The following is a 14,197-nucleotide window of genomic DNA, read 5'->3' as shown; positions in this document are numbered from 1 at the left end:
CCCAGAGTGTCAATTTCAACTGCCAATCAGAGAAAGCAACGGGCCACCCAAAGAATTGCACATTTGATTTTTAATGGCAGTAATTAAAATCTAATTTTTCCTCTGCAGACTTGGCATGTGAAGAGGATGGACCGCGAATCACACCATTCAGAACAGATCCTGATTCTCACGATATCACTTCAAGGTGAAGATGTTACAGGCTGCAGGAGATGATATATAGCCTAGAGGACTTTCACATCGAGCAACATGTTGGCTACTTCTCCACTGTATCCAACCTTTTCTTTCCATGCAATTAAATGGAGAATAATAAATCATACGCATGACTGCATTATCATCCACACTTGAATAGGATACGCTAAAAGTCTTACCTGTTTTGAAAGATAAAAAATTATATCCTTTACCAAGCCTGAACCCATCATGCCATTATTATGTCGGGGAGAAACAGCGGAAAAATACTTTCCATCTGATAATATTCAGGTAGAGGGAGCGGCGCACACCTTCTCTCTTATGCAACAGTTGCATCACGATGAAAATATATATTCACGTATATTGTTAGAATGAAGGCTTGCATGAGATTTAAGAGATTAGAAAGGAAAGAGCTCAGGTTCAATAGGAGCAGCAGTTAAAAAAGCCATTACTTGTCTTTCATTTGAATTTGAACGAAGCCTGTTGTTGTTCGGGGTTTGGAAATGAATACGAATAAAAGAGGAATAATAGTGACGCTACCTTGCAGAATTTAGTTACATCACCATATTCACCGACAGATTATTTGACCTTTTATACACAGCAAAGGTTCCAAAGTTGTTGTTTTAGAGAAGAAAAAAAAAACAAGATTATTTTTGGTTTTCCAAATAACTTTTTTTTCTTATAGTGTGAAGAACATTTTTCTACTATAAAGAACATTTCGTACAAGGGAAAGGTTCCATGGATGTTAGGTTCTTCTTAGAACCATCTATGCAAATGAAGAACCTTTATTTTTAAGTGTACATGGCGGAAACTTGCCTCGTTAGTCAATGTGACCACTTACTTTAATATCACAAACATCAGGAAAGGTAGCGTCGAAAAATAAATGAACCCAGTAACTCAAAAATAATAAATAAAACTGAATAAAAGGAAATTGACAGGGGGTCAGATTCGCTATATTGTTATGAAAGTCCGCTAATCCGAATTTAAAAACGGAAGAGTTTTAATAAATAAGAAAACTGATTATTTTAGGGTTCAACTGATATTGAATTAAATTCTGTTTATGGGAAGAGACTATAACTACCTTATACTCATCACTAGGCCTGTTCGTAATTGAAAACGGTGGCAGTCTTATAAATAAACGTAGGCTACTGAGACAACGGTGCTATAGAAATTGTCACTACAGCACTAGCCTATTATCGATCATTACAGACAGTTCAAAGCAATGTCCAACAAGCATGTCCATTTCAAATAAAAGCAGGAGAATCCAGTTTGAACACCTCACAGGAGGACAGTTTCATTTAATTTTGGACACACAGGAGCAAAATCTATCAAAATACCTGGATATTTACACTTGATCAAAACGGTTCATGACATCAACTGTGATGCCCCCTCTCCAGATCATTTAATAAAAGCCCTTTTCACTTTAGACTTAAAAAGGCAAGATATTAATAGTTAAATAAACAATGCAAAATATTGTGCTTCCTTTACACATACAACAGTGTAACAAAGAATGGGAAAGTCTGAGTAGTATGTAGATTTAGGATCATAAGACTCACACAACACACAACAACACTTTTGGGCAGTTTACAAGCGAGTAAAAATCAATGTGAGATACTGTATATTCAGAAAGGATATCTAGAGAGGGATGTAAATTGAGATTTTGAAGAGGTGCAGAACTCTTAAAAGGATAGTTCAGCCAAAAATGAAATTTCTGTCATGATTTATGTACCTCCATGTTTTTCCGAACCCGTGCTCTTGTTTCTTCTGCGGAGCACAAAAGGAGATATTTTAGGGTTCAAACAACATCGGACCACAATGACTTGACCAAAAGAAAAAAAAAGACATTTATCAAAATATCCTCTTACTGGTTTGGAATGACACGAGGGCGAGTAAATGATGAAAGAACTGTCATCCTTTGACTGAACTATCCCTTTAAAACCTGAAGAACTGAAATTACTTGGGTAACATCAATATTCGAAAAAAGGAAAAACTAAATTCACTAGAATTTTGTGGTTAGATTTTGCTTACATCAGCTGTCTTTCACAGTAAAAAGACTCCTCCGCTGGCTGAGAAACAGAACAGCACTACCAATCGAAGGTCTTGGACACTCTCTTCTCATAATACATTACAGTCTCACACTGGCCAAGAGACAAGAGCAGCTTATCTCCGCAAATCTCACAGTCCGCTCACTGCAGAGACACTTGGCCAGTTGTTGGAGAGGTCATCTCCTGAATTTGCGGAACGGCTTGTAGTAGGGCTGGGACCTCTTGTCTCTTTTATCGGGGGGTTTGTTGTAGATGTACACAGATGGGCCGGGATAGTCATCTGGGTTTTCTTCCATCATCTGCAGCTTGGCTTCGATGGCACGGATCTTTGCATTAACACTTTAAACAGTAGAGGAAAGGGAATCGAGAGAAAAGAAAAGAGCATTAACCTTCTTATCCAGTCCAAATGGGTCACTTTCGTCAATGTGAGCTCAGGGCCATTTGGAAAGGGAATGGTTGAGAACGAAAACAAAAACAGAATGGAAAGTGAACAGGAAAACTTCGAAACATGGAAGAAAACGAAAGGCAACAGAGTTTTCAAGTGGTAATGTCCCAAACCTCAGTGTGGTTGACAGCTGCTCTGCTTCACTGGATGAAGGCTCTAAACTGGCCGGCACATTTTTGTCCCCTCTGAAGGGTTCAAACTTCTGGAAGACAACAAACACACACAAGGATGGATACAAGAGGGGTTGTTTAACTTGCCGGGCCTTTAGTGACTTAAATTCATTTGGTTGCATTAGAAACCAGAAAAAAAAAAACAAGAGTTGGCTGCTTATTAGTCATATGCTCCCTTGGAATAGTGTGGGAAAAGTTGGACTATGCAACGTCATAAACATTCATTCCACTCAAAAACGTCCATCCAACAACCCTTGCGACCATAAGGATGATGATAGCTCATGGGAATCTGTGGGGAATAAAAACAAAGAGAGATTAGGTAAGAGACTAGAAAATGCTTTACTACTGGTGAAGACACATACTTAGGAATTATAGCGAGAAAAGAAAAGAAAAGAAACTTATTTTGTCTAAAACTCCTATCAAACAACTTGACATTGCCAGAAAATATTTCTCCAAGACTCCAACCCTTGGATTCTATAATGTATTCTATAATGTATCGAAAATACAGTTAAAGACAATATGAAGCTGCTTTCACAATGCACTTAACTTCCATAATGAGACACATTTATTGAGTTAAACTGAATATTAAGTGTTAAAGAGTGGGGGAATGGGGAATTTTATCTGCTGGGATCGATTTTGTTTGAATAATAAAGTTTGCCCATGTTGAGAAGTGCTTGCTGTTCCAAATTAAACTTCGTAAACAAAGTAAATTTTGGTATGTAACTGCTGTACATATGCAAATGATACTTTAAATTGTTCATTATGAGCGGTGCTATTGCTTTTCGAAACAATCAGACCTGGTGGACGATAAAACAGGCCAAAATAAAACTTACATTGATTGATTGACACATCTAGGGGCCAAAATATAATAGAGATATAGTGCCCCCCCCCCCCCCCCTCCCTTTGAAAGCAGGAAAAATTTTCACAACCATCTTATGATAAAAGAACACATTATAATTAATTCATTGAGCTCAAGCAAATATAAAAAACAGGAGGCCGCAGTATTTGCAGTTGAATGTTTTACTGAAAAAATAAACAGTACTTTTCTGTACTTTATGTCAGCATTATATTTTCTTTTTTTAATAACAAAACTTTTTTATTGACAACAAAAAAAATGAAAACAGCATTTTGTTCAGTTTTAACTTTTTGTTAAATAATGAAATGAATGAACATGCATGATTGATTTTGCCAGCAGGGCAAAAATACACATACTATGAATAATTAAAATGTACAAAAAAAATTTGCAAAATCTAAAAATAAGTTAATAAAGTCTTTTGAAGTAATTAGATTCATCTGATATTCAGACAGCAGTGCAATTGCTTCATAAAAAAAAAAAAAGAAGTAAAAATGTAGTTTATTTAGTTTAGTTGTATTGCCTGCACAGCTTTACATAAGCAGAAAATCTAGTGTAAAATAACGTAATTAATTACGTACTAATGAATTGTGCACAATGACACCAAGGACATTTATTAAAGTAAATAGGGTCAACTTTGATTTCTTCTTTTGTAAAATCACATCTTTTTAAATACAGAAAACCATAAAGCAACGTTCTAACAGCCTGTTTCTGATCCTTTACATTTGGTTACAATAATTTAACTTTAGTTTATTTTCCTTTACATTGCTACACTCCACCCAAACAACTATGTATAAAGAGGAAGCTGTTTTTTAAATACACCACATTGATCAGACAGCTCCACAGAACCAGAGGCTTTCAAAGGGCACGGCTGATATAAACACAGCACTGAAGAATACACCGATACCCACACACACGGTGAGATGGCCAGATGAATCAAACACTTTCACCACCCTCACAATGAGCACAGTGTTGGGTGGAGGTGGTCAAGAGGACCTAGAACCAGGCCTGTCTGCTGCTACTTGATGTCAACAACACTGCACTGTTGACCTTGACCCCAGCCTGGTGTCCCGTTCCCCTCAGACGGGGAGGGGCAGAGGGGGTGCGCGGGAGGGGCGCGATTCTCAACCATACAGGATTTCCTCACTCTAACCTATTGTTAAGGAGCCGGGCAGCCTCAGGAGCCCCTCACTATAACTCAACTATATGTGTGATCCATGATCTTTATGGTCCTTTTTGTTGTAGTGGCACCCAGATATTCCATGGAACAACAATAGAAGCATTTCTTAAAGTCCATGATGTACTGAAGTTACAGCGATGATGTTAAGGTGTTTTTAGGTTGCTGCTTTATGGTTACTAAGGTGCTCTGAGTGTTACTAGGATGTTTTGAGTGGTTACTGGGTGGGCTTGATGGCCCAAGTCAAAATAGCCCACCCTCAAGTCTACATGGGACCATTCATACTTCTCTAGACATGCTTTTTAAAGTTATGTGCTAACCTGTTTAAACCCACCATGTGTGAGACTTTAGCAATGGATTTTTTTCCATTGAGTATGTCATGTTTGACATGTCATGTTTGCAGGTACCACAGTAAAGCAACAAATACAGACCTATGAAAACAACAATGACTGGTGGAAAAGTCATTAGCATTGCGTGGTATTCATTTTGACCAAATAAATGTGATTCATATATTTATAAACTACCGTTCAAAAATGTGGGGTCAGTAAGGGTTTAAACACTTTCATTTAGAAATGTTACATTAAATTGATCAAAAATTACATTTGTAATGTTACAAAATAATTCTATTTCAAATCAATTCAGTTCTTTTAAACTTTCTATGCACCAAAAAAATATTTAAAAAATGATTACCACAAAAATATTAAGCAGCAAAAACGGTTTTCAATATTGATAATAATTAGAAATGTTTCTTGAGCAGCAAATCAGCATATTAGATTGATTTCTGAAGGATCAAGTGACACTGAAGACCGGAGTAATGATGCTGAAAATACAGCTTTAAATCATGGGAAAAAAAATTCTAAATCATAATATTATTTCACAATATTAACTTTTACTATATATATATATTTTTTTTTACAATGCAATCTTGGTAAGCATAAGAGACTTCTTTTTAAAAAAAATCATACTGCTCCTAAACTTTTGAACGGAAGTGTATATTTTTAATTTAACAATTTCTTTATTGTGGGAAAAAAAATACTAGTAGGATTAAAGAACAGGATCAAGGAGATATGCTTTCTTTTTATATATCAAGCTCAAATTTTTTTTTTCAAAATTAACTGTCAAATTATTTCAAATTAAGCAAATATTATATAAAATAAATGTTAATTTTATCTGAGCAATTTTATGTGTTATTTACTATTTTTTAAGTTAAATCGGGTGATATATTTATAAGCTTTATATCAGTCAACATGCTCTCAAAGTTATCAGTATATACGCCATTAAAATACCACACAACGAAAAATGAAAACCCACATGAAATTCAGTCTGAACAAGGCCCATGATATTCTGGTCTCTAGATTTGGCCTTCCTTCAATATAATTTGGATTTTGGATTCTGTCCTGTTTTATCATCTTTCAGGCGAAAGTCTGATCGCTTAAAAAAAATTAACCATTTGCACTCTTCCAAAAACTTAAAAAAAAAAAAAAAAAGAGTTACTTAGGATTAGAGATTTTAACAATCCGCTAACGAATAGCATGAGTAATAGTAATGGTGATGCCTTAGCAAAAGACCACAATTTACGCGACACCCACCTTTACCTGAGCATGAGCCCAACGCACCACTAACTTCTTAGAAAGTGCCAGTTTTCCATTCAGACACTGAATAGCCCGTTCAGCCTCCTGTGATGGACAGAAAACACTGATTATCACAAAGTTTATGCTTTTATGATGATCATAATCATGCATGCATCTATAAACATGTCACTATACTCCGCTGACACTATCAGGATTACAAGAGTGAATTATTTCATGTCTATTTTTGAAATCCTCCATTAGTCTTGTTCAAAGATCGTCTCTGTAGTGTCTGGATCCTGAACCTTCCTGTGTGTGTGTGTTTGTTTGCTACTATATAGTTTCTGGCTGTTGCTGGAAGCATGGCGTAATGATAGGGAACAATAATGGCTGATGATGGATCACTAGTTTTCCAAGCTCTCACGAAGGGCGTGAATGAGATCTGTAAACACACATTTCCCCTTCAACAACACCCTTGGGACTGCCTCATATTACACTCCAGAGAGCCAACGGTTCCTTATCTGCATCAGCTGTCTGGGTGCCTCTTAAAGACTTGCATATCATTACTGCATCAAAACTGAGACTTCCTTTGGTCGTTTGGGTTGTGAATTCTCAGATGTTGTAAAGAAGAACGAACAGAACCTCTTTGGTGTGGAAGTTGACAAAGCAGTATCCTCTTGGTTGGCCCTCCAGTGGACCTGACTTGTGGAAAAGGAAGTCAAACTGCTTCACTTTGCCAAACTTCTCCAGGAGCTTCACTAGGTGGTACCTGCAGGAACACAGAGTGGTTTTATTTTGAAGTCTATTTGCCTTTTTGCAACATACTCCCAAGAAATAGGGGAACGGCACTCATAATGACATAACTAAGGACACTGGAATTATGAGCGATTGTAATCATGATGCTCCCTTTAACAAATGGCACTAATAATTGTACTGATCAAAAATGAGTGATTAAAGCCACAAGAATGCATGTCATGGTATCATAATTCTTTGTTAACAAGGCTTGATCAGAATGACAGGTCTCTTTACACCTTTTTAGCTGCTGTAAATCTTTTATTCACACAATACAAAGGATACAGCAGGGGGACAATGAGGATATAAAAAAGCGGAAGACTGAATTCCCTCAAGAGTTTAATTTAAGACAAACAATTATGATGAGTACAGCTTCTAGAACCTGCTCTCATGGAAGATGCAAGTCCCTTATTATTGCCAAAAACAGAACTGATTATTCTGTTACTTAGTGAAAAACTTTGTCCATACAATGAAGGTCGATGGGGTCCAATGTCATTTTGGACTCTACCGACTTCCACTCTATAGACCAAAACAGCTGAAACATTCTTCAAAATATCTTCTTTTGTGTTCTTCAGAAGAAAGAAAGTGATTGGAATATAAAGCAGGTAATTAAAAAATGTTGCAGGCCAGATTCAAATTCACAATGCCCACATGATCACCATGGTCCAATGTGTTGGAGCATGTCAACATGTAATGGCATTTGCAACTCATTTGACTGAAACTGGGATGTCAATCCATCAGGAATTTAATTGATCATGAAAAGTGGGTGTTGCATATACAAGACCAGCCGGCTTGATGTGGTCTCTATATGAATGAACGTTTGGGAAAAAATAGAGGGTTTGATGACATCAGCCAAAAATGAAAGTCTAGTGAAAGAAAAGCAACTGGTCAATTCTTCAATACAGCTACGGTATAGGCAGAGAGCTCCCGTAAAACAAGAATCACACTGCTATTCAAACAAAGAGAGCTTCGTACAAATAGGCTTCGTCAAACAACCATATCGAGAGCATTCGAGAGCAGTCTAGCATGCAGTCCGTGCATAAAAGAGAATGTTTGCAAGTATCCTTGCTTCTGCTTGTTCATCTGTATGTCATCCGAACTGTTAACATTTAATGTGACTTAACGCTGCATGAACACAACTGTATTTGCACCTAAAGTTTTTTCAGTATGTTAGCAAAACAACATCTGACGAAAGCAACGCCAAGGTTCAATGACATGACTCTCATTTTTTGTCCAGATCCATTTATCAAAAACACAGTAAAAGTGCAATTTCTACAAACAATTACTTGAAAAACATAAAAGATATAATAATTTTTTTAAACTTAGGGCATAAATAAGGTACAACAGCTCTACTATTATAATGAAGAAAAGCCTCATAACAAGGATGAAACTCTGGAAAAGAAAACAATAAAAAAACTGCAACCAATGTGCAGAAAAATGAAGGGGAAAAACAGGACATGGTACCAACCTCATGACAGTGTGTCAAGGTCAGTAAGTCTTTATCTTGGATGCTCCATACTTGTCATTTAAACTCATCAAGTAAATATGAAACAACTTGTTGCTTGGCATCGTCTCCAGTGATTCACCTTGACGTAGGATGATGAATGTGGCATCACATGGACATCCCTGAAACCAAATTCTAAAGACTGAGTAATGCAGTTCAGGAAGGCATTCAAGCATTTCCTTCAGCTGGGAAAAGGCTGGGAAAGCTACAGAACTGAGCATCAGGAATGTGCTCATGACATGCTCGAGATAAACAACAATACATTTGTGGAACTTCTTGCTATATTGTTGTTCTTCCAACATGACAGCCGGAGCGGTCTGGGAGTTGCCTCCTGCACAGAGACAAGGAGATGCCGGGGATTTCTTTATTGTTTTGGATGGTTGAGGTTATTTTTAATCCTGGAAAGGTAGGAACACAGATAGAAAAGGGGGTCCTGGCTTTGGTATTAATGGCTTCCCCTCCTCTCCCAGGAGCTTTTCTCTAAAAGTACTTCGCACTTTCCCAGCCACCACCCTCTCAGGCTCGGGCCACGGGATCTTCCTGACTTGCCGCAGATTGAAGAATTGACAGTGTTTCCGATTCAAAGGAACAACCTGTAGATTTTTCTCAGACCACAATGCACGCCCCCAGAGGGCCATAAAATGTGCAGTTGGGAGAAAGAAGGGGTCCGTCCAAGGAGCATGGAGTATTTTGTGAAAGTGTTGATGTGAGCCAAGCATGTCATCTGTTTGGGCCAAAGAAATCGCAGCGCTGTTCACCCACCTGCAGCATCTCCCGTTTCAGTATCGCTGTGCAGCATGCAGTCGAAGACCTTGAGAAACATTTAGCAGCACAGAATCAAGAAAACAGCACGGATATCAAGGTCAAGGCACGATTCTATCAGACACGTGTCTATTTCAGATGACTGGAGGGTGTGGTCTAAGGCCAGTGCTGTTTTCCTCCTCGGCCATCCCATCAGATAGGCCTCCTATTCCCTTCTGCCCGCGTATAACGGACAATGCAAAGCAGGCCTCCAAAAGCACAAACAACCTGCGGCACATGGTAGATCCATCACCGGCCCTAAATGGGTCCCAGTGGAGCATGGACAGGTCAATATGTCAGCCTGTTATTACGACAGCAGCTCCTGCTTTGTGTGAACGGCTGCGTCCACCACAGGTCTCAACTGTGGGAAACCAAACCTGAAAGAAAGTTTGTATGTTTGTGTCAGAGAGACTGTGCATGTGTGATGGCGTGGAGCTCTGTAAATGTTGACAGATATTTTCATTAAACGGAAAATGTCAAGAAATGTTGTCATCACTGTCCTCAACATGGGTTGGTCGAACTTCAGCACCTGGCATCTGAATGTGACTTAAGCAGCAGGATTAGTGTAGGTGGATCTGACAGATGCCAGAGTGCTTGAGAACTTGTGAAACACCTGTGAGATGGTATACAACACAGTCCTTTTTAGGCTGTGTCCCTTTACACATCCTAGTTCCATATGATGTGAATCTGTACATTGGAAATTGGTGATATTGAGACAGTGATGACTAAGTCTGTGGTGGTGAAACAACTTTTCAGTTTTAAATAGATTTTAACTATGGGACAAGTCTAGAAATGGCTGACTACTCGGGAAGTGTACTTACCTCATTAGCAGATTGAGACACACCCTGGATAGAGCATCGACACTGGGCTGATTCGACAGGTGGAAAGTTTGAGACTCATGCAATTTCAGCAATGTCATGGTGCCCAAGCACTGACTATACCACAGATCAGCGTCATACATTTATACCACATTTAAATGGAAAAGAAATGAGAGGAATTAAGCAACTGTGTCCAGAAACTGTAATTTTTCCATCTAGCTTCAGCTTGTGATTAATGTAACGATGATGGTGAAACTTACAGTCAGTAGGGTAGATGGATTAGCACTCAGGAGAGACTGCTTACAGTGAAAGATCTGACTGAAATTTGTTGGTGACAATTTGCAGAACTGTAAATATGTACTTCACAGACTTTTCCAAACCTGTGATGTATTGCGATTAATCATATTAAATAAATGAGGCTGTTTGTGAAGTGATGGAGTGACTGACAAGAAAAAGTGGTTTTTCTATAAAGTACCGTTACATCAGAATCTAAGCATGAAGGCTCACAGCTGATTTTTCCTAGATTATAATTTCCAAAATGTAACTTGACCTTGCTAATTTATTGCAAACTGACAGATGAAAATTGCTTGTTAATGCACAAAGGCCAGGGAAATAACATGAGAATAACATAAGAGAGACAAATGAAGTGTTCATACTGAGTTTTTTGTTTTCAATCCCAAAAACTACTGGATAAACTCACGAAAACCGTCAAGAAATGTCATATTTCACACAAATACTTTGCATTAAAAAATGAAGCTTGTATTTAGGACCACTAAATTATTTTTGGAAAATGTACGGCTTGTAACATTATTTTTATTATAATTATGCACCCCTCCTGCGCAATATTAGGTTACTATAAATAATTTTAAAAAATGTTTACTACTGTAATACAAATAAAAAATATTTTATGATTTAACTAATAAAAAAACACTATAAATATAAAAAATAAGTGTAATTCATAGTAGTATTTGTTGCATTAAATTGTAATTAAAATAATATCCCAGTGCAAAATAATAAATAAATAAATATAAATGGTGTTTATTTACTTAATAAAAAAAATACAGGCTTTTTTTTCTTTTGATTTTTGGGTAAAATATAATAGACATTTTAGCGCAAGATTCACCTTATTATGAGATCTGCCATATTAAGCTATGTGGGCAACCTGAGTTTGATCCCATTCTGCTGCTTTCTGCCTTATTTTCCTGCCCTCTCCCTACTATGCTTATCAATAAAAATTTCAGGAACAAGATAAGGAACAAACACTGCATGTGAATGGGTTGGCTAAGGTCCAGTTTACACCTGGTACTAGAAGCTTGTAGCATGGCATTAGCAGCACCAGCACTGACCACTAGTTGTCAACAAATATACTGCAAAAGCCAATATATCGACTGATATTTGGCATATATTTTTAAATGATCTGCAACAGTAATTTTGATCCGTTTGGCCAATAAGTGTCAGAAGTAGCTTTTTGCCAGCAACAGGACTTTTAATTTTGACAGCGCTAAGAACAGCAGCACCTGTACACAGATGTAAGTGTAATCTTTAAACTCTTGACTTCAAACTATGCCGAGTTACATCCAGTTTGCTGATATGTCATATGTCAAAGTGTACTGTACACAAAGTGTACACAAATTAAAATTTGTAAAAAAAAATGTAACTTGTAAATTTAACATCAAATAAGTTCAAATTATTTTTTTCATATTGATTCATTTCAGATAATTATTTACAATTTTGTAAATATGTTAAATCTAAATTTAATTGCAGCAATTGTTATGCATGGCATGTTAAATTATATAGTGTAAAATCATATATATATATATATATAGATAGATAGATAGATATAGATATAAAGAGGCTTTACATCAGCCATTGGTCACCCTGCTCTCTCGGTTATCAAAAAAAAAAAAAATCCATAAGTCCATATCGGTTGATTACTACTGACCACTTGTTTTTGGATGACCAACAGAACATATTAATAGGCGTAAACAAGACCAAAATGCCTAACCATTGTAAAAGGTCATTGTCACCAATTCCTCAGTTTTTAACTCATCTTCTTGGTTTCTTCATAAATCTCTCTGTTGATCTGTCCACAGCTGCTGCAGTGCAGTACCTAAAGTACCTTTTCACCTCCCAACTCAATTACTGTTCTCAATTATCCACTTACTTGGAAACCCCAGGAAAAAGTTGCCTTTGGGTGAACGCTGACCTCACATAGCAGGGCTTCACCATTGTGTGCCTGTGTGTGTGTGTGTGTGTGAGAGCGAGATCTGCAGGACCCTAAAGTGGAACTCGCTACTACAAACACTCCCAGCATGTGAACTAATTAATCTTCCCAATCACCAGCCTGTGGGCATCACGGCTGTTTTCATTCAAGGAGGTTATTTAAAGAAAAGCAGAGGAGAGAGAGGGAAGGAAACGCCTGTCTGGACGCCAGCCTGGGCAAGCCATACATTTTCCAGGGGCGCTCCAGCAACGTGTGCTATTTCTCTCGTGCTTCCCTTCCGTGTCACCCAGCCACCCCCTCTCCACCTTGAGCAGCCGCTACAGGTTCACTAAATAAACACGCCAGGTGAATGAGAAATGATGGCAGCCCCTCAGCAAAACAGGTCTCCACGGCCGAGCGGCTCTCTTTAACACGCCTTATCGTCATCTGCTCATTCTCCAGCACAAAGACACACTTGGCTAATCAATCACCCGGGCAGCTCCGCAGGTCTGCCTGGGAGGCAGTGCAGGGCTGGCTTACTGCACAGGCAAACACTCACTCTGTGATTTTAGGGTCAATGTTGCCGATCCAGAGCCGATGACCGTCCTGTGCCGAGCCACCTGAGAGGATGGAGGCATTCTCCACAGTCTCTGCAGCAGACTGCATTAGGCTCCTGAGAAAAGACAGAGAGAGTGTCAATGACGCTCAGATAAGTATGTGGCACAGAAATATATACATATATGATGTGTTTGAATATATATGTAACTTTCTTCTATCTATCTGATTATGTCTATCAATCAATCAATCAATCAGTCTATCCATCTGACTGTGTCTACCTATCTGTCTAACCAACCAAATAACTACCAGTCTATCCATCTGACTGTGTCTACCTATCTGTCTAACCAACCAAATAACTACCAGTCTATCCATCTGACTGTGTCTACCTATCTGTCTAACCAACCAAATAACTACCAGTCTATCCATCTGACTGTGTCTACCTATCTGTCTAACCAACCAAATAACTACCAGTCTATCTGTGTATATATATATATATATATATATATATATATATATATATATATATATATATATATATATATTAATTAATTATAAGACATTCTGTTATGAGAGTGTGATACATGCAGAACAGTTTTATCTTAGGCCCCTTAGTGTGGAAAATAATAATTAATATTACGTTAAATGCAGTATGAAGGCGATAATGACATCAACGATATTTTACAAATCATATAATTCACAAACAAGCACATTTAGTATGCAAACACCGTCATATTATCGAAACACTGTAACTGATAAATAACATAAACCTAGCCGTGAAATAATCAATTGTACATATGTGAATGGTTGTTGTGCTAACAACTAGCATGCAATGTAAACAGCTTGCATAGATTAGCAGAGCACTCACCCTCCTCTCTTGTTCCTCTCCTCTGCTCTTTAAAACTAAACCAAAGCTACTGTGTATAAAACTGGATGGCGATGCCTCAAATCCTAAAATGCATCCCGTATATCTGCCACACGCACGAGTCCGACAAAACAATTGCGTGAAGCCCGTTAGCTTAGCATTCATAACGTCAACAACGGCGCCGGAGAGTGACGTTAACAACCTGTTCTGATGAC

At 37.9% G+C, this 14,197-nt stretch overlaps 2 protein-coding genes across 2 annotated transcripts in view; one reads left to right on the top strand and one right to left on the bottom strand.

The window, feature by feature from the left end:
- Positions 1–261, top strand: part of LOC107595543 (MORN repeat-containing protein 5-like) — a 30,837-nt gene extending 30,576 nt beyond the window's left edge. Inside the window, exon 6 of the mRNA XM_016285972.1 lies at positions 109–261. Coding sequence (XP_016141458.1) covers positions 109–121 — 13 coding nt within the window. The 3' untranslated portion in view covers positions 122–261. The remainder of the gene's footprint in view (positions 1–108) is intronic.
- A 696-nt stretch (positions 262–957) lies between these two features.
- On the bottom strand, positions 958–14,148 carry rbm18 (RNA binding motif protein 18). Its single transcript, XM_016285974.1, has 6 exons — positions 13,986–14,148; positions 13,122–13,235; positions 7,087–7,213; positions 6,472–6,552; positions 2,790–2,878; positions 958–2,570 (listed from the first exon to the last, which is right to left on the bottom strand). The coding sequence occupies exons 2-6, from the start codon at positions 13,226–13,228 to the stop codon at positions 2,408–2,410; spliced, it is 567 nt and encodes a 188-aa protein (XP_016141460.1). The 5' UTR covers positions 13,229–13,235; positions 13,986–14,148; the 3' UTR covers positions 958–2,407.
- Positions 14,149–14,197: the final 49 nt, after the last annotated feature.

Source organism: Sinocyclocheilus grahami, unplaced genomic scaffold (assembly GCF_001515645.1).
Source record: "Sinocyclocheilus grahami isolate Dianchi unplaced genomic scaffold, SAMN03320097.WGS_v1.1 scaffold204.1, whole genome shotgun sequence".
NCBI lineage: Eukaryota > Metazoa > Chordata > Actinopteri > Cypriniformes > Cyprinidae > Sinocyclocheilus > Sinocyclocheilus grahami.
The sequence above is the reverse complement of the archived record's forward strand: the minus strand, read 5'-3'. Positions and strand labels throughout refer to the sequence as shown.

Coding starts and splice junctions, on each gene's coding strand:
- rbm18 (XM_016285974.1), bottom strand. CDS start 13,228: ATGCAGTCTGCTGCAGAGACTGTGGAGAATGCCTCCATCCTCTCAGGT. Junction 2,879..6,471: donor TGCGTTGGGCTCATGCTCAG/GTAAAGGTGGGT, acceptor GTTGTCTTCCAG/AAGTTTGAACCCTTCAGAGG. Junction 2,571..2,789: donor CAGCTGTCAACCACACTGAG/GTTTGGGACATT, acceptor TACTGTTTAAAG/TGTTAATGCAAAGATCCGTG.